The 21209-nt window shown below is 38.7% G+C and overlaps 1 protein-coding gene across 2 annotated transcripts; it reads right to left on the bottom strand.

Annotated features, from left to right (window-relative positions):
* Positions 1 to 123: 123 nt before the first annotated feature.
* Positions 124 to 20580, bottom strand: sympk (symplekin). Of its 2 annotated transcripts, none has more exons than XM_065284195.2 (27): positions 20434 to 20580; positions 18957 to 19045; positions 17599 to 17664; positions 17455 to 17508; positions 17282 to 17355; positions 17059 to 17185; positions 16725 to 16974; positions 16473 to 16643; positions 15325 to 15555; positions 12303 to 12454; positions 11884 to 12034; positions 10610 to 10826; positions 10361 to 10511; positions 10046 to 10281; positions 7277 to 7358; positions 7081 to 7194; positions 6852 to 6999; positions 6599 to 6759; positions 5578 to 5686; positions 5396 to 5496; positions 5183 to 5273; positions 4938 to 5039; positions 4113 to 4300; positions 3689 to 3865; positions 2765 to 2869; positions 581 to 766; positions 124 to 490 (listed from the first exon to the last, which is right to left on the bottom strand). In XM_065284195.2, the coding sequence occupies exons 2-27, from the start codon at positions 19032 to 19034 to the stop codon at positions 332 to 334; spliced, it is 3681 nt and encodes a 1226-aa protein (XP_065140267.1). In that variant the 5' UTR covers positions 19035 to 19045; positions 20434 to 20580; the 3' UTR covers positions 124 to 331. The 2 variants fall into 2 exon arrangements, with proteins under 2 accessions (XP_065140267.1, XP_065140266.1); XM_065284194.1 differs by having other exon boundaries at positions 124 to 493; positions 20434 to 20579.
* Positions 20581 to 21209: the final 629 nt, after the last annotated feature.

The raw sequence follows: 21209 nt of genomic DNA, 5'->3' as shown, positions 1-21209 counted from the left end.
ATGTCGACGGATTGCCGCACCATACTGCCGTTGCCAAGGAAGCAGCAGATAACTAAAACAAACTTGTTGCTTAGCGATCTCTCTACGCTGATTGGCTAAAGATAAATGACGTAGGACTCAAGCTATTTCTTATTCTTTTAATGAACGTTTAATTTGTTAGACATGACATTTTGTTTTGTAAACGAAAACTGACACATACAAAATCAATATTTTCAAAAATTATTTATATGAATGTATTTGTTCCAGCTACTAACATCAAGTGTTTGTTGAGAAGCAGTGAGGAATTAACATAAGCTCATTCAACCGCAGTCAGTCAATTTTTCAAGTGTCATTAATCCACATTGCTTGTTTCGGGTTCAGGTTCTGTGTCAGCGTCCTCGGGCACAACTTTTGTTTGGTCAGCCACCTCACTAGCCGTCGAATCTTCCATGGGTTCATCCACCTTCTCTGTGACAGTGCTGGACTGCGTTGCATCTTCAGATACCTCCATCTGCTGAAGATTAAAGTCCTCAGTCAACCAATGCTGCTTTGCATGAGTGCCATAAATGATGATGATGATGATACTATAATGTTAAAATACCTGCAATGCTGGTTCAGATGTAACCACAGGAAAAGCATGGGCTGTCTCTGCCTGCTCCATGGGTTCTTCGACTTCTTCCCTTCTGGATGGGATCGGTTCCGGCACTGGTTCTGTAAATGCTATGGGTGCCGGGGCTGGCGGTTCTTGTTGTGGTACTGGTGCTGAAATGTGTTTTGGTACTTGAATCTTGGGAGAGAAAGAAAAGGGATTACTTCTAGATTATCTGAGGTGATACAGTATACTTCTGACTTAGTACTAAAATAGTAGTTTCAGTTATCCAGGGGTTAGTTAACCTATGCACAACTGTTACAGAGCGGTACAGTATATCTCAGTCCAATATCTTACTCTACTACATAGAACATCCCAGTTTGGGAATAAACCTTGATGTTAGAATTCAGGATTCAGCACTTCCCCTGTTGCGTGTCAAAGTTGGATTATTGTATTTTCCCCCTTAAATAACTTACTACATTATGAGTAGGTCGTGGGTAAGTAATTCGTTTAATTTTAAGTGTTAAAGTCCCTGTGAAATCAAAACTGGCAATTCCTATTTTTTTACGGAATATTGCAGTGTTTATCATAAACAACTTATCTATCTGGTTCATTATTTATTTATTTTATTTACGTGTCCTCCTAAACTTTAATCAAAATCTGAAAATGTCGGGCGTCTGAAAAAAGAAAACTTGCATGTTTTGGAATCATAGACTGTAAAAAAAGATGCCGCTTCCTTCCATTGTAATGAACTGAACGTAAAATGTACGAAGATGGGCGCTGACACGTTACGCAAAAACATCCGTTAAGAGCCTGGGCATGTGCAGAAGGAATCGTGCACGGAGGTGGAGCCACGGTATCAAACATCCGCACAAACGCTCGGAAGCCCAATTCAACCACGCCGTTTGAACATCTCATTTGACTGGCTTACTAAAATAAGATTAAATTTGAAACCATCTGCATTTCGGCATTTGCACCAGAAAGGCGGATACCAATAGTTTATTAAATAACTGCATAAAGAAATCCATTATATGTCAAAAATGAGTTCATGTTGTTAATAAAATAAATGCTGAATAGCAAAAACCACCTTTGAAGGTTGTCATGCTGTCTTATTATATTTGTTTTAGCTTAATTTGTGCCTCTCTTATTATGTTGGTCAGTTGAATGTTAATTAGATCAAATCCATGTTCAGTAAAAATAATTTGATGCAGAAATAAACTAGCTAATAGACCAACTGTATAGTATTGTATACAAGTGTTTAATATCGGTATCGGCCAGAAGTTGTCCGTTTAAATCGGTATTGGCCCAAAAAAATCCTTTTGGTGCATCCCTAGTGCAGTGTGTACATTTTAGCGGCATCTAGTGGTGAGGTTGCGAATTGCAATCAACACTCAGTCCACCGTTCACCAAAACGCAGAGAGAAGCTACGATAGCCGCCACAGGACAAACATGTCATTGTCGGAGTCAACTTTTGTCCGTTATAGGCTGTTGTAGAAACATGGCGGCACAAAATGGCGACTTCCATATAAGGGGACCCGCAGTGTATGTAAATAAAAACAACTCCATTTTAAGGAAATAAAAACATAACGGTTCATAATAAAAGGTCTTTATACACCATTGATAATATAGTCTTGTATATTATATTGCATTTCTGTCAAGAGATCCTTCTAAAAGTTACACACTGCACCTTTAAGTTAAATACAACTCATTTTGTCGGTGTGAAATAACACAGAAATAGAAAATGAATAGTTAAAATAGTTATATCTTTAATCTTCCCTCGAAGCGCCGACAATCCGCTCAAAGAACCTGTCAATCACAAATGTCAATCATAACGACACGCCCAGTTTCTATATCATCAAATTAATAGCTAAAATGAAACTTATCACAAAAATGAACAGTTGAACATATATCAGCATGATAACAACTACCTTAAAGGACCAAAACCATCTTTCGGAAAATTTAATTGGAAGTGTAATTTATAAAATTTTTTGACCCAAGTCCCGTTCGTTTGCATGGAGAGAGTGGGATTTATGACTTGTACTGCATCGAGCCATCAGGGGGCGATCAAAGAGCCAGCGGCTTCACTTTTCAAGACGTATGAGGCAAACCCAGTTGGAATTTTCCATGTTGCAGACATTTACGACATGGTGATGATCAATAAACATTGTGAAGTATTTAAAATAGCCCAGATTGTACCTGTCTCTCTTCTATTACTTCTGGAAGTTGCGGTTCTGGTTCTGGCTCCAGCTTTCTGATGTTGGCCTCCAGAATAGCAATTATAGAGGATGGAATGTGGGCTTGCTACAGAATAAAATTAAAGAACAGATAAAACATGATTGAATGACATTTCAAGTAGTAAAATCTAACAGGATTACTAACAAATCATTTCTTTAAAATATATATGTGACCCTGTCTGTGAAAACCTTTTCCATGTCAAACTTTTGATGTTCTTCAAAAGACTTTTTGCCTAACTAATGCAGTTCTCAGCTATACAGATACTCTGTACCAGCATTTTTATGCTTTTCACAAAAGTTAAATGCCTTCCAGAAAATGTTTTTCTTTAAATATACAGTATAAACATACAATATATAAAATGAAAGCCCAGACCATCCGCTTTCAAACAAAAAAAACTTTCATCCTATCTTCATTTGTTCTCTTTTTATCAACTTTCAAAGTTTCTTCAAAAATACAAAATTTTGAGCAAAAAGCTGAGATTTTTTTAGAGATCAGATTCAGAACGATGATCAAAACATACACAGAGTTTTTACTGTTTTTGGGTCAGTGGATGCTTCAGTGTTTTATAAGTTGGGTAAGAGCACCACCTAGTGGATAATAGCGAAAATGTGGATTGCCATAAGAACTCGTCATTGGGAGGAAAACGTGATAATTTATCAATTGCGGGGAAAGACTTAATTGTTCATTAACTCTTTCACCGCCATTAACGAGTTATATCTGGAAGGCATTAAACTTTTGTGAAAATCATGAAAAATGCCGTCGCTGGCTTGCAACTTTTTTTTTAAACGCTGCCGGCGAAAGAGTTAATATTACAACAGCACGTTTCAGCATATACTAGATTATTTTACTTTGCACTCAGAGACAATGGTAAAAGTTTCTACACACTTGGTGAGGCGTAAAGGAGTGCACATGCTGTAGGAGCGGGTCTCTCATCTCTGGACAACGCTCAAACACACTAGCCAGTTGTGCAGGAGGTAGCTGGAGGAGCACGTTGTAAGATTGGGGTTTGGTACGCTGGCAGCATTTAACAAAGCCCTCCCACACCTTGGGATACTTCCACACCTGTTGAATACACAATACACACACAATTACACTTCTAGCCCAAACACCATCAGTGCCATCTGCCGATAACTGTTCCCATTGAATAATAACATCTCCCCAACAACTCCAAGTGCATTTAACTTCACATACAAATAAGCTCTTGCTTACACTACTAGCGTATCTCAATAAAGTTGACATTTTACATAAACATGAGTGATGATGGCTTTACTAAACAGAACACTGAGTATTAAGACATGTGACCACTGACTTGCTTAAGGATGAGCCGGGCCAGGATGTTCATGACGAAACCGGCCAGGCGAGGGTACATGGTGAGGGACTGAATGACCGTACGCATCAGCAGTATAGGGAGAGGCGTCTGCTCCATTAACTGCTGCATCACCACCGCCAGAACTTCTGACGTGTACACATTCTTCTCTCCAAAGCACAGGTTGGTGGCTACAGGAAGAACAACAATAAGCGGGCATGTACATCAATGCATTTAAAGTCGCAGATGTAAACTTTTATGCTGCGTTCACACCAGCCGCAGCAGATACGTCAAGCGCGAGTGATGTTAAGTCAATGTAAAGACACCTTTTGCGCATCTGGGGGTATCGCGGCGTGACTGAGGCATTTAGCGCGGCAGGTAAGACGCAAAACCGCCTCATTCGCGCATCTAGTTTGCACGAATTGACGCGAATTGAGCGTTGTGGCAGGAAACGCGTGAATTGAGCATTGTGGCAGGAAACGCGCGAGTTGAAAAATCTGAACTTTGGTGAAAAATCGCGCCACATTAACCAATCAGGAGTTTGCTCTAGTAGTGACGTGATTACAGGAAATCGCAGATGCGAATTTCCGCGTGAATGTCTCTAAAATACTAAAATTTCTCGCACAAATAAACTCAAAATGCTCAAGCGTCCAACTACGTGCGAATAGCACGTTTTTGCCGCCTCTACCGCGTTTGGTGAGAATCCAGCATTAGAGTCCCCTAGACTTCAGGGATGAAATTTAGCATTCTCACAAAATGAAAGAGCTTACGTTCTTTCGGGCAATTTGACCCTCAAATTAAACGATTTGGTGTGAGATGTTAAATTACCTTTGATGATTGACTTCATGTCACACTTGGAGGAGTCAATGTTGTGCAAGGCGATGAGGAGTTCAGCAGGAGTGAGCGGAGACATGGAGGAACTGCCTTCACCTGCACAACAAAGTCACTTTATATACACAATCCAGAATAAATCAAAACTTCTGACAAACTCAAAAACATGACCCAAACATCTATATCTATCAAAAATACTTATCAAACATGTAAACATGCATAAAAGAACAAGCAGGTATTACTGTGTTGAGTGCCCAGAAGTCTGTTGAACACCTCCTTGACTACGATTGGATTAAGCTTGATGAGTTTGGGTAAAGCCTGGATCACTTCATGCTGCTCAAAATACATGAAGACAACATTGTAACACCATTTTTTTATTTGCGTGATTAGATCTGATAGTAAAATGCCATATAAATACAACACATAACAAAACAAATGGAAGTTGAGACGCATACCTTCTCCAGGCCATTGATGACCGGAATGAGAAAACGAACATCAGGGACTCGTTTATGATAAAGATCCCGAACCCTCTCCACCAATTCAGGAGATGGAGGCACTGGAAATGAGAAATTGACATTTTTAAATAATTCCCTCTCACAAATATAAACAAAAGCATACACCAATACACACACTTTACCTTTATCAGTGAGTATGTGTAGACAGCGAGTGATCAGTGTCTCTGCTCCTTTAGGACAATTTTCAACCAGCAGCAGCAGGTCAGGAGAACTCATCCCCATGCCTCTTATCTACAAAAGATAACAAGATCTACATTAACCTTCTCATGCATTGTGGACACTACAAATCGGACAATGTGGGGTGATGTTGAAAGCACATATTATGTCTTTGTTTCAGGGTTCCCACACCTTAGTTAATTTTAAATTCAGGGACCTTTCAAGGACTTTCCAGGTCCAATAACCTAAAATTCAAGGACTAAATGTGGGGACACATTTCAAGTGAGAGCAAGGTTACATTGTGTTACCTTTAAAGATACATTGTTACAGTTCCCTTTCAAGGGAACTCGCACTGCGGTGACACTTTGGGAACGCCTCCAAAGGTAAGTGTGTCTGAATGTGTATATCACATTCAACCAATGATGAGAACAAAGACAGGGTGACGCGGGAGCCAGAAAGTATATCGCTATCTGAAATATTGCCAAAGATGGCGTTACAGTGATGCAGGAAGTATGGCAAGGGAGACGCAGCGCCTCATTCCCTTCTCAGGGAACAACAGTTACATACGTAACCCGAGACGTTTTCATGTGTCAAACACGACTATGCAAAAAAGCATTTTGGTATGAATCAACATTCGCATACAGAAGATTTAAGCATTTAAAGCGAACAGTTTAGCACGTGTGCTTAAAGTCTAGAATTTTTATGATATTATCCTACACTACACAGGGAATAATATGGATTTTTTTCAGAAAACTTCTTGCATAAAATAGATTCAAGCACTTTTGACCTTTATCTATGTATTTATATTATCGAAAATTTCACAGGGCCTTGAATTTTTTTCCCCAGATTCACAAACTTTGAAGGACCCGTGGGAACCCTGCAAAATTGAGATGGACAGCAAAAAAAAAACACAAAACTAAACATGACAAAGCTAAAAACCAATAAAAAAGTAATTAATAAGAAAAGTTTATTTCGAGAATGTCTTACAGGCTGTTCAATGACTCGCAGCACACTTCGTTTGATGTCAGCGATGGCCTCGGTGTACACAGCTGCCAGCTCATGAACCAGACAATGGTTGAGGGGTAACAGGGAGAGATACAGATAGAGACACTGCCGCACGGTTTCCTCCGTCCAAGAACCCGCCACCTCTGAAGAGACGACAGAATTGAAGAGCCGTATCAGATAAGGCAACAGGCATGATAAACTGGGATGTACTGAAAAGCAAGAAAATGCTTTTCACCTGTGTCCTCCGCTGCTCCAAACAGAAGAGAGGGTGGGTTTGGGTGGACCAGGAACTGCATGTACGTAAGAGCAAACTTCTCAATACAGTCCTTCAGGTGTTTCTTCTCATACATGCGCTTGATGAAGCTAAGAGCGGTGGTTCGCACCTGAAACGTAAGAGAGATTACGCCATGCTTTGGAAACTTTCTAAAGAAAAAAACTATTTGAGTCAGAAGAGCAAAAGGTACCTTTTCTTTTTCGTGACAGCTGAGGTTCAGAAGAACATTGAGGTACTGGTACTGCCTGGACGGGCGTTTCAGAATGAGATCCTTCAAGGTGGACATGCCCAGGTATACGCGCGACTGTAACAGAAAGTAGGTATGAGGCGATCAGGTGAAGAAATATGAGATACTGCTTTTGGTAAAAAGTAATGGCTTGGCTAACCTCATCTTCACAGTAGCGTTGAATCACCTCCAGGGCCGAGTCTGTGATGACTGGAGCCTCCAGAACAAGCTTGGTGAAAAGCCTGCGATAAATAAAAAATTATTATTCCAAAGCCAAAACTATGCAAACATATTCAAAAACAGTACTAATCATATAAAAACACATAATAATGGGTCAATGACATTGCACTTAAAACAAAAATGGATGCAATGCATATTTCAGTACAATTTAATATATTTTTTCACAATATTTTTGATATCCCCATTCAAAATAAATGTCAGGTGGAAAACCATTGTCAATTTGCCCGATAAGTTTTTAATGTGCTCCGTGTGTATTTAAAATTATAATCCTGAAAATCGTTTGAAAATGTAACCATACTTGACCATAGAATTAACATTTGAGAACTATACAATAATTTAAAAAAAGTATAATAATTATAGGCAACCTTAGCTTGCTTTTATTAAAAATAAAACTTTTTTAAAAAGAAATAATAAAAATTATTTAACTTACTGTTTTTTTTATTTCTTAGCTCTTTCCTGCCATTGACGAGTTATCTCGTCAATTTAGAGAAAACATTTCCCTGCCAATGACACTTTCCTGACAAGTTTTTACGGTATAATTTAACAACATTTTAAACTCTGTGTATGTTTTGATAATCATCCTGAATCTGATCTCTAACAAAATTCCTTTACAAAAATACAATTATTTCAGCTTTTTGCTCAAAATTTTGTATTTTTGAAGAAGCCTACCCATATTTATGAGGTGATAAAAAGAGAACAAATCAAGGCAGGATGAAACGTTTTTCGAATTTTGTTTGTTTGAAAGCAGAGGGTCTTTTCTTTCATTTGACATATTTGTATGTTTATATTTATAGAAGAACATTTTCCTGGATGGCATTTAGTAAAACTTTTGTGAAAATCACAAAAATGCTGGCGGGCAACTTAAAAAAAATAAAGACTGGCAGGGAATGAGTAAGGGGCCTTCATAGGAGTAGCGCCCTTTGACTTTCTGGTTGCACCACCTGACCTCTGCAGTGAATTTACATTTAACTTCTACTTGGATGCTGTTATAAGCTTTTGCCTGTGGTATCAAATTCATAAATACACTATTTCAATACAATTAACATGTGTTAAAATAGATTTTTTTTTCTAGTTTTATACTGGTTGTACCACCTGACACAATAAGTGTACATGGCCTACCTATTACAATAAAGTAGCTATATTTTCAGTATTTAAGAGAAATCTATAAACTTTTCATTCCACCGTAAAGACCACCTGGGGCTCAATGGATGATGTGACATCATGTTTACTGTTTACTTGTTAACTTCTTAATAAAAGTCCCATGATTGCATTCATTCTTACTTGACATTTAACTCTTTCCCCGCCATTGACAAGATATCTCGTCAATCAAGAGAAAACGCTTCCCCGCCAATGACGAGTTTTTCCGTCTTTCCGCAACACCGCTATTATCCACTAGGTGGCAACTTTTTAAACCCGGAAGTATTGGCCTATGGCAAGCGGCTGCATGTCCGTGACGCTTTTAAAGAGCGCTCTGAATGGGATCTCTATGAAAAGTCCGTCACAAAAATTGAATTATCTCTGCTTTTTGTTGGACAAAATTGTTGGACAAAAAGTTGTTAAATTTTAATTAAAACATTTCAACAACTACTAATATTTTTGAATTATGTTTATAAGAAAGGTTTCAACCATAAAATAATGTCAAAGTATCTTATTTTAAAATATTTATAATCTTTTTCACCATTTTTGTCTTAAACTGCTCGTTTGTATGGACAGTTGACCCGCCTGCCATTTTACAAGTTTGAGATACAAAAAAATATTATTTTTAAAAATACTGAAAAAATGTAATAAAACAAAATAGGTTTTATAGAATAAAGTGCTACATGTCATGAATACATCAAGTTTTTCTATAGTAAATAATTCCCCCGGAAACAAAAATACGCATGTTATGTCATTGACCCATAAACAAATACGAATATAATATATGTCCCCTTTAACTCTTTCCCCGCCTTTGATGAGTTAACTCGTCAATTAAGAGAAAACGCTTTCCATGCCAATGACGAGTACTATGCTATTATACATCAGGTGGCACTCTTCTTATACTTATAAAACCCAGAAGTATCACCCAAGGGCAAACAGCTGTATGTCCGTGTAAGTTTTGAGGATCGCTCTGCATCTGATATCTATCAAAAGTCCTTCACAAAAATTACTAATGGAGGTAGGATGAAACATTCAAATATTGAATGTTTATATATTTAAAGAAGAACATTTTCTGGAAGGCATTTAACTTTTGTAAAAATCATGAAAAATGCTGGCACTGGCTGGCAACTTTTTTTCAAAAACACTGGCTGGGAAAGAGTTCAGTTGAGTCAGAAATATCGTAATTACAAGTTCCGAGCACATGAGCGATCAAACACAGTCATATTTACAAAATGGGAAAATCAGGATTCTAAATGATTACACAACTGGCTAGCTGCCTGGGTACATTATAGTTGCATAAATGAATATGGGGCATAAAGGAATTATTCATAAAGTCGCAGGTAAGTAGTTTTTGTTACACTCTGCAAACTTCATTAGGTATATCTGTTTAATGATTTCTTTAGTACCACAAATATCTAATCAGCCAGTCATTATTATCCGTTGGTTTTCACATAAACATGGAATTTCATTGAAAGATGCATCAGGTACAAAACAAAAATGACTTACTGTACCTTTAACATTCAATAAAATACTTTACACTTTTTTGTCTCACCCGTCTTTTTGCTCAGGTTTCTCCTGCAGGCCGGTCAGAAGTGTAAACAGACACTGCTCGTAGCTGTCCAGAGAGCCGGAGGGCTGCTGATTTAGGTATTCATTGTACTCGTGGTACAGCAGAGAAAAGGCCAGTTCACATCTACCCCGCATGTCATCCAGGATAAACTGTAACAAGTCATTTTTCATCCCTCCTTCAAATTGGGTCACCAACCGAGCAAGCAGCTTCATACGAACCTGGAAGACGGGAAACATGGAAATCAAGAAAGTGGAGGCTGAAGCAGGAAAAGCATGGAAAGCATCTCTTTAGACTCACATGAGACATTCCGCTCTGTGCAATGGCTCTTTCCGATTGGAGGATTCTATTGACGGACATGTCGATTAGTTTCTCTATCTGAGCCTCTGAGAACGGCTGCACGACGTCTGCCAATTTGAACACCTTCTTTCTGCCACTGGTGCCAGGAGCTCTACATAATGTGGAGAGGAACACAGTGAGAGACGATTAAACCAGATGAATAAAACAAAGCTTATATTTATTTTTAATTATATATATATTTATTATTACTTTGGCTGTGTTGTGGGCAGTATAGGTTCAGGAACTTTCTTGATTTGAGGTGTCTCCTCAGTGACAGGGCTCTTGTAGGCCCCCACCACTGAGATGGCCTGACCGAGGGAAACCGCAGAGAACTTGCGGACGATGAGAGGGTCTTTGGAGCTGATCTCACTCGATCCTTCGTCCTCCCCCTTCACCTCTTCATCCCGAGCCTTACACATTTCCAAACCTGTGCAGCAGCATTGAAAAATAATGACATTGCATTTATGAAAAGTAGGGATGGACTGATACAAAATTTCTGTGTCAATACTGATATTTGATTATTTAGACACCGTTGATTTTTAACCAATCAACCAAGGTCCCATAGTGGGAAAGTATCTGCCGATATCGATTAAAGGCTGATAAATCTGTGCATCGCTAATGAAAAGCATTGATCAGGGCTCACAAAATCGCTAGCCAGACATCCCGGGGCTATTGTTCCTTCCAGTCGGGCTAAAAAAATGTATATCTGCCTTGCCCGTCGGGCTATCTTAGGGAGGAAAAGCATATATTTGAATGATTTTGCATTCTCTCACAGATTTGGTTTGGTAATTACAATATTTTCCGGACTATAGGTCGCATCAGTCAAATGCACTTTGAAGAGGAAAAAACATATATAAGTCGCACTGGACTATACGGTGGGTTTATTTAGAAAATGATTTCATAAAATCCAAGCCCAAAAACAGACATTTAATCTGGAAAGGCGAACTAAACAATGGCACACAGAACAGAAGGCTGAATAGGTGTCCATACATGTTAACGTAACATTACCATTTTTTCACTGAACACAATAGCATATCGAACATACCTGGGAGGCTGACTAGGCTAAAGTAACACGACACGCCAAATCAAGTTCAATAAGCTCCCGAAGTCATTCCACGTCACTGAATTCATTGAATTACATAAATACAGGAGCAGCATATAGCGTCCTCTCTCGGCTGTAGATGGTAATCATTTCTCTTGGTTCAAATAAATACATTTTGACATATAAGTCGCACCTGACTAGAAGTCGCAGGACCAGCCAAACTATGGAAAAGGTGTGATTTATAGTCCGGAAAATACGGTATGTTTGATGTAATTGGGGTATACGGGTATTGAATTGCGTTTAAATGCGAGCTCACTTTTTAGTTTCACGTTTCATGCGCGATCGTTCAAACTGTACAGGGAGTGCGCAGTACCGATTTGTCATTGATACTCTGGATCTGTCCCGCAGACTCTCTAAACATATTCTGCTGAAATCCACTCACCTGGTCCCAAACCAGCCGCAGTCATCTGTGTGGCCATTAACCTGGCTAAATGTTTAATTTGAGCTTCAGTACCCGCAGACTCTACAGGCGTGTACGTGGCCTGGAAAGAGGCTGGCATCACTTCAGGCAGGTAGACCATACTAATGAGTACCTACATTGAGACAACAAATAATATGATAAACACATACGTTAATTAGAAATACATTAAACATCTTTATAAAAGATATTTAATGCACCCGTTCACAATTTATTTAGGAACTACTAATTCTTATGCGTGACACATTGTTAGGTCCTATGCTAAATAACCAATATATCATGCGAAAATCGTGCTTTAGATTCCGAAGCAGAATACATGATTAACTCAGTATAGTCCAGACCAGGAGTTGGTAGCCTTGAACAAACTTGAACAAAGCATTTACCAGGTTAGCCACGTTCTCTGGGGAAAGGAGGGGGAACAGGAACTCAGCAGTGAGATCGAGGGCTGATTGGGTGCCAACGGAGGAGGAGGGTTTTGGGGTGATGACCGGTGCTTGTTCCTCCTTATCTTCATCATCCTCCACTAAAGCAGTCTCTGCAACCAAAAGCAGACATTATTCCCATTCAGACTGAAAGCGAACAACAAAACGTGAAAAAGAACAACCCAGTAACTAACTAGGGATGCTCCGATCAGCATTTTTGTAGCCGATTCCGAGTCCCGATTTGTTGTTTTCATGATCGGCCGATATACCAATGCCGATACTGATTCTTCAAACTAATTTGTAAATTCTTTGATGACTGTAACAGTTTTTTCTAGATAAAGTAATACCACAGATGTTGCCTTTGTTATATTACTTGCAGTAATTAGGTAGCCTATATAATTGTTTTAATAGAGAATCAAATAAATAAGCACAACAAATATTACTTCTACAAAGAGCCATTTAAAAAAGGCTTATGTCTGTTAAAAGGAATGAAAATAAAACACTTTACAGTCTTCCGTAAATTAATTAAATATACACGCATTCCTATAAAGTACAACAATTCTTCAGTAAAGAGCAGAGAGTGATTTTATTCAGAAATGAATTAGGTTACTGTCGCTTTAAGACACAAGAGCGATAAGGCGTTCTATGTGCGCGCATGCAGGATGATTTCTTTTTTTTGGTGATCAGTGTTTGCATTTCATCAACTCCTTTAAAACTTAAAGGGACACACCCAAAAACATTTTTGCTAACATCGATAGTGGCAATTTTAACATTAGGGTGGTCCTTATAATGGGTCAATTTTTTATGTTCAACTCTCACTTGAGCAACCTCTAAATATTAATAAATATTGAAAAAATGTTGCCCAATTTATTTATTTATTTATTCAAACATATTGGTGGGGTGGGGTGAGATCATGAACTTTTAAAAGTTTAAAAATAAGGACCACCCTATCAACTAGGGCAGTTGTAGCCTAGTGGTTAGAGTGCCGGGCTGGTAACCCGAGCATTGCCGGTTCGAGGCTCACAACTGGCGGGATGAGCAAGGCACCTTAACCCTAATTGCTGCAGGGAAAGCTGCCCACTGCTCCGGGTGTTTGTGTGTTCACGACTTGCAGTGCGTGTGTTCACTATTCACTGGATGGGTTAAATGCAGAGGTCACATTCCAAGTATGAGTTACCATACATTGGCAAATAATCACTTCACTTTCACTTTCACTCACATTTAACATGCTATAATACATTATCAATGGGACTGTTTACATATCGCATCTTTTGAAATAACAAACTTGAGTGGGCAAATGTAGGCGCGTGGTATGCGCTAGTGTTGGGCGATATGCCCCATTTTGAGATCGTCCTATCGTCAGCCTGTGAGATCGGCGATACACGATAGTATCGGGGGGCGGGGCAGTAGTTTACTCATTTATTTATTTGTTCATTTATGACAAGACTTGATTGGTGGAAAAAAGAACAAGAGCAACACCGTCATGAATGCATCTTTCTTAAAACTAATGCCATTAATCTGAGTGCGTCATTAAAGCCCAGACGCTCTTTGCGTGCCAGAGAGGGAGAACAGGACACGCGCTGGTTTTAACCCTCTGCGCGCTAACAACCTCTCTAGTGCAAGGAAATGTCAGAGATAGGGCTGCTCAATTATGGGAAAAATCATAATTCTGATTTTTAACACGATTACTTAATGACTGTAAAACATGCACCTGCGCAGACACACGCAGCGCACATAAAAATAATTAAATGCATTTGTTTAGTGCTGTTGCAGAAGGTTACACGTGTCAAGCAGTGGTGCTCTCAGAGGTGCCTTTTTAAACACACTGGTCCAGCGGAACACAATCATATTTTAAACACGAGGGATGTATTGCTAAAACTCCTTGAAAAGCATATCATAAACAGGATTACTATCTGACTTCAAGTTCAGACAGAGCGCAGCTCTGTGCAGCGGGTTATATTTTAAACAAAAGGAATAGTTTGCCTCAGCTCGCATGAAACGCATTAAACCGCACAAATACATAAGGATTACTACTTCAGTTTATGTTTAGACTTCGGACAGATGCGAGAGCGCGTGCATGTGAGACAGAGGGAAGCGTAGCTGCTCATCCACGCGCTGGATTTAGGTGCTAGAACGAGTCCGAGACGCGCGCATTAAGTGCATCTGCGTGCAAGAAGGAACTCTCTCTCTACAAGCTCTCCGCGTAAAGTGAAGCACAAACCCTCATGCGAGGAAAAGCATGCAAAACTATGATGATGATGATAATAACAACCATTCGCCAACTATCGTCATGACTATCGCCATGAAAGCCTGCCATTGGCGATATGTCGGACGATCGTCGATACACGATACTATCGTCTATCGGCACAACACTAGTATGCGCGCTCATAATGTAAGTTACACGCACGCGATACGACGCACAAGTTTTTTCCAGGCATGTCCACAACCGCATCGAGTTAAAAACATCTAAACGTTTTAGAATGCCGCAAGCGCACTACAGGTCTTGTGACAAGAACCAACCAATCAGCTTCCTCACCTTTTCCGTTACCTTTCCCACGCATTTTTAGGCGCTATATGTGAACGGCCCCTACTTTGAGCTAAAACTGCATACACACTCTGGAGACACCGATGACTTATTTTACATCTTAAAAGTCTAATCAAACGTCCCTTTAAAAGATCAAGACGGCACATTTGTGTCCTTGTCTGTGAAATCCAGGCTAAAGTCTGGATTCAGCAGATCAAATTTCAATCTTTGAGAAGGCCTTACTCAGTCAATATTGTTGTACTTTGACAAAATATTCTTTACATTATGCATGATGACAAAAAATGACTTTTTCACTGGGTTTTCACAAACAGGGTTACGTTTTAACGTTTATTTTCCCAGCTTTTAGGAGTATATCACTACAGACCATCTAAAAAGGTCTGGACAGCTTTACATTTAAATAATATGACAACACATCTGTTTGTTAAAGGAGCCTCTTACCCATCTTGATCCTCTTGCCCTCTACATAAGGCTCATGGTGGCGTCTTTTCTGTGGAGCAGGGGTGCAGCGGGTGATGTCGTTCTGAGACATGCCGAGATCCTGCAGCAGAGTGGAAATCTGACCGTGGAAGTCCACACTGCTGGGGTGCTTCAGCACCGAGACCAGGTGCAGCTTCAGGTTCTTACGCACGCTACTGACCTGAGATTTGGCCAGAGTTGGTGGCAGGTTAGCTGGAGAGCGCAATGAAAGAGGAGAAAAGAAAAAAATTCACATGTTGCAAACATGTCAATGCAGTATTTCAGACCACAAATAATTTACATTTATGTATTCGGCAGATGCTCTTGAACTCGCGCTGCGTCACTGCGGTGACACTTCGGGGACGCCTCCAGGGGTAAATGCGTCTGAATGTGTACATCAAATTCAACTAATGGTGAGGCTTAACGACAAAGACAGGGTTACGCGGGAGCCAGGAAGAATATTGCTATCTGAAATAATGCCAAAGACGACGTTACAGGGACGCAGGAAGTATGGCAAGGGAGACGCAGCGTCTCGTTCCCTTCTGAAACAACAGTTACATACCTAATCCGAGATGTTTTCATGTGTCAAACACAACTATGCAAAAAAGCATTTTGGTACAAATCAACATTCGCATACAGAAGATATAAGCATTTACAGTAAACAGTTTAGCACGTGTGCTTAAAAAGTCTAGAATTTTTATGATATTATCCTACACTACACAGGGAATAATATAGATTTTTTTCCAGAAAACTTCTTGCATAAAATAGATTCAAGCACTTTCAATGACCTGTATCTATGTATGTATATTTTCAAAAACTTCCCTGGGCCTTGATTTTTTCCCCCAGATTCACAAACTTTCAAGTATTTTAAGGACCCGTGGGAACCCTGAATATTACATAATAATATAATATGGATTCATAAATGATAATGCACAAACGTTTTTTTCTATAGAAAACCTAAAAGGTTGCCTATGCAAAAGTCATAATCAAATAAATGGGTGTTATTTTACGGTCTTTTAGTGTGAAGCATTATTTGACTAGACCACTGTTTACTGGCTAAAGCTTAAAACTAAATGGTAGAGGTTTCACACCAAATTGTAAAACTGAAAATATACGTGCAGTGAACTTACCATGTAGCATTTCATAGGCCTGCACCACCTCAGACATGAACATGGGCCGCTGTCTGGCCAACGTAGCCAGTGATCCAAGTGCAGTGGTCAGATTAATGCTGGAGATGGCGGGATGAACCATGAACTTTAACAGCTGATCCAGAGCAGACTTACCCTCCTCGCTTAAGGTGTCTTAGACAAAGACAGGAGAAATAAGCGATAACGAAAGAAGAAAAATACTTTGTGATTAAAAAAAAACACTACTCTGCTTACCATAACGTATATACGCGTGATCTTTGGGAATTTTGTCCAGGCTGATGTCCCCCTCGTGCTTCTTGGGAGTGTCGGAGTCAGGTGTCCGTGGTGACAGAGTGATAATGAGGGACTCTGTGAATTTGATGGCGTGAGTGCGGACCCCATCGTTGTCAGAATCGAGCAATGCCAGGACATCGTCTTTCATCCGAGTTACCATATCCCAGCATGCTTCCTCCATGTCTGAGACGGTCTTGGTACGCACCAGCCACTAACAGAATTGATAAAAGTAATTTAAAAAAATCAGCCCAACCACTCAATGAATAGCGTATATATCTGTTAAACAAACTCATACCTGTAAAGCAACTTTATATAGGTGTGTAAGGGTCAGAATTGCCTTTTTCACCACATTTACACTCTCGTCTCTCATTAGCATATTCAAATTGGCAATCAGCCGCAGAAGAAGCTCATTATCCCTTTTACTACATAAACATAATGCAGAAACAGATTTTTAGGAACTGGTCATAGATAATAGCATTACTGTGTATTGGATGCTAAAAATGTATTATGCAACTCACCAGGCCTCCTCAATAAAGCCGATAACAAACTTTCGCACCTCAATTGACTTGTCTGTCTGAAATGCAATAATTTCCTGTTCGGGATATATAAGGGCAGAAAGCAACCAATCAGATTTCCATGAAAGGTTATTTACTTACTGTACACAAACTGCTAAAAACAGTGTTGCACTTACATCCAGAAAGTTATCAAGTAATGAAGGGTCTTTGTTGATGATCAATTCCTGCACCTAATAATATAAGAATAGAGAGAGCACAGCTATAATTGATAATCATGAGACAAAAGTTTTATTTTAAAAATAATGATAAGGACAGAAAACCTGTTTGAGAATGACAAGTTTTTCTTCTGTTGAGATGAGGGAAGCCTGGTTTAGTAATTCCACTACCTGTGTGCATTAAAGGTCAAATTATCAAAAAATATTTCAAATGGCAGGAAGTCAATGAAAGAAAAACATGCATAATACAAATGCACAATGTAAAAAACAATTCCATGTAATATTATGACCACGTTATTAGAGCTACAATCAGGGCCTGAAGTTAACTTTTTTGACCACAGCAACAGAGACTTTTTACCAGCCAGTTTTTTTTTTTTGGCCCGAATAGTGAATTATAACACTGTCTTTATTGTATGAATTAAATATAATTTTTTTTCAGAGCTAAAAAAGTGAATCTCTTTGTCTTAGGTTGTTTGATTAACATTAATGACACAGACTTAAGTAGGTTAATTGAGGTTACTGTCTCTTTAAGACCAGCACAGACTGGTTTTTGACTCTCTATACATACACTTAAGACATAAAGAAATGTTTTATTAGAAAATGAATACTGTTGAGATCATTTTGTTTATATGTGCCTTGTCAAGACCAGAAAGATTTTATGTACGCATGCTTTTAGGAACGCGTCTCTCCGATGTGCCCTATTGAGTTCCCTTAAACCCGCGCACGCACACAGAGACAGAGGGGGCATAAACTGCGCAAATAAACGCCGCACATACGTTGTTTTTCATTACTATATTATATACTACAGTATAAGGCATAGTAGCGCAACTCTCTCTAAAGTTTACACATCAAGAGTTCTGATCCGTCACAGCAGCACTACACATCTGTGCAACTGTGATTGTACTGTAGTCTATGTCAGCATTGCATTCTCATCCCATCTCACCAACAATTTAATACTTACTCGCACATCCAAACGTAGTCAGAGAAGTGCCTCATCTTCTTTCCAATCGCATGAACGTTGCGAAACAGCAGTCGCATCCTCTCAATGAATCACTCAATTTGCATCGGTGATATGCGCAGGTTGATAAGAAATGAGCGGGTGCCGGTTACGAGTCATCCAAAAATATTTTAATGATATTCAGGCCGCGGTCAGTCGGTCGAGTTTAAAAACTACTTTGAACAATTGCGTGCGGGGCGGGTTAGTTGAAAATGTCGGTCGGGAGTGGGTTGTTTATACAATGACCCGCGCATCACTGATTCGCATTGGCTACCCGCCAATGTGGCTGGTAGATTGACAGTGTTACCCGCCAATTGCAAAATCCACCCGCATTTGGCGCGTGGTCGGGTGTTAATTTCATGCCCTGGCTACAATACAATATTATGTAAAGCTACATGCAGTATAAGAGAGAAAAATGACATAACATAACTGGGTCTCAAAAATAAAGGGTTAGTCAGTGTGTTACCTTCTCACTGGTAGTCATGTCAAGGGCTTTATCTTCATCCATGCCACCATGCGACTGTTCTCCCACATCTGACGCCATCTCCAAAGGATCTACATAAAAATAAGGTCACAGATGTGGAGGTCAGAAAAAAACGACAAATTAGGAAATATCAGGCTAAACTGTGTGGTGTGATGGGTAGGGTACCACACTTTTAAAGGGACAGTCCACTCAAAAATTGTGTCAACATTTACTTACTTGTTGTTCTAAATCTGTATGAATTTCTTTATTTTGATGAACACAAAAGAATATATTTTGATAAATAATGGTAAGCACACAACTACTGTAACCATTAACTTCCATAGTAGGAAAACAAACAATGTATAAGTATTGTGATAAATGATGAAGAAGATATTTTTTATAAATGCACACAGTTGACGGTACCCATTTAATTTCATCGTATTTGTTTTTCCTACTATGGAAGTTAATAGATACAATCAATTGTGTGCTTACCATTATTTATCCAAATATATTTTTTATTCATTAGACAAAAATTATGACAATTTTATTTTTGGGTGAACTATCCCTTTAAACATTTCTGACATAATCTTCCCCTCCAATCGACTCATTTCACATGAAAATTGTTTAACTAGAAATTATAAACATGTATTTGTTGCATAAAGATTTTAATGTCTATCTTAGGGACAATAAATATTTTTTCGTTTTGTGATTAGTCCCACGTATATGTAGACAATGCATACAAAATAATATTAAAATAATTAAGTAAAAATTATATTGAAAAGTAAAAATTATAGCTATCATACAAAACATTTAAAATAATGCTACATAATGTAAAACATTAAACAAATAAAGTACAACTAAAAGTGAAATGTCTGGATCCATCACAGTACATACAATTCTGGATGGAAATATGTAAAAAAAAAAAATGTATTTATTGGTTTCGTGTTTAACAACTGCAGTATCACAAAACAATCGGGTCATCATTTTTGGTGACTGACTGATTTCTACATAAAATTGTCTCACATAACGTAAATAACATCATTCTGTGAAAATATAACCTTCATATTCACTTTGATGCTCCTATGAATTGCTTAAGTATATAAAACCATTCATGCAGAAAATTTGGTGAATAAGGAAGAAATTCACAATGCTGATGAAACGTCGTCCGATTCTTAACTAGCAAACCATTCATTATGGATTGGTCATTACAATTAACAGTATTTCATACAATTAAATGGATCCTACACTATATTTACTAACTAGCAATTTCATAAAACGTGTTTTTTGACTATGCATCACGGAAATGAATATAATAAATAACGAGTGTCACAAAACATATTCAAGATATGTCTGCTAAAATACTACAAACTGAAGAAGTTTAATATAATAATACACTTTTTATAACTGCCCGGTTAGCATCAAAGCTACTAAGTAAGCCTTAAAGTGTGAGTCTTAAAAAATAAATTCTGATTTTACTTACTGTATCTTTATCTGCAATCTCTCGCGTGTGAATTATCTTCCAAAACGGTTTATTTAAGAAAATATATAGTTTTAGGATAAACAACTGGTCTCGCTGCTCATCATTAGCGCCATGCTAAGAACTGAAGCGTTTACTTCCGGGGTTAAACGAGATTCATGGGAAATTGAGTTTTGTTGCTGGTGTGCCTACTTCTCAGTAGGGCTGTCAAATTTTAATTCGAATTTCGAATATTCGTCGAATGTAAAAAAAAATATGCATATTCGAACGTAAAACTTTGCATTCGAATTTTACCTGTGTCAGGAAGCTCACGCATCGTGATGATGACGTAACTGACGCGGATTGTTATACAGAGCGTTAGCGGCTCAGCCAACTATGCGGAGCAAGCCAGCGTTATTCATTTGAAAAATAGCAAGAAATGACAGTGGGTATTACGAGTCGGACAGAATACATATTAAAAGGGCTGTGTGATGCTGCTTTGGTTTTTGGAGCATCAACTGGAATTCAACCGCAAAGTGAAACTAACTGAGATGAATTATTGTCGTCTGCTTCTAAATGCAGTTTTAAAGTTTAAAATAACTGATCAACACGAAAGTGCCATAATACAGCTGCTTGTTTAGCAACATTAAAACCATATGTGCATCTACAGAGTCCACACCGCATATGAGAGAGTTGCAATGTAACGCCGCGGTGGCTTTATGTTTTTAACTGACTGCCGCTGATTGGGCCGACATTTCTGACACACCCACCAAACAAGAGAAAACGCTTCTAAAACCTGT

The sequence above is a fragment of the Paramisgurnus dabryanus genome, chromosome 5 (genome assembly GCF_030506205.2).
Source record: "Paramisgurnus dabryanus chromosome 5, PD_genome_1.1, whole genome shotgun sequence".
NCBI lineage: Eukaryota > Metazoa > Chordata > Actinopteri > Cypriniformes > Cobitidae > Paramisgurnus > Paramisgurnus dabryanus.
The sequence above is the reverse complement of the archived record's forward strand: the minus strand, read 5'-3'. Positions and strand labels throughout refer to the sequence as shown.

What these genes read in the sequence shown, in the direction of transcription:
- sympk (XM_065284194.1), bottom strand. Translation starts at nt 19,034, where the DNA reads ATGGCGTCAGATGTGGGAGAACAGTCGCATGGTGGCATGGATGAAGAT. An exon ending in AACTTGTCATTCTCAAACAG is followed by an intron (nt 17,509 to 17,598) that starts GTTTTCTGTCCT and finishes TTATATTATTAG; the next exon opens with GTGCAGGAATTGATCATCAA. An exon ending in ACACATACTCACTGATAAAG is followed by an intron (nt 5,497 to 5,577) that starts GTAAAGTGTGTG and finishes TCTCATTTCCAG; the next exon opens with TGCCTCCATCTCCTGAATTG.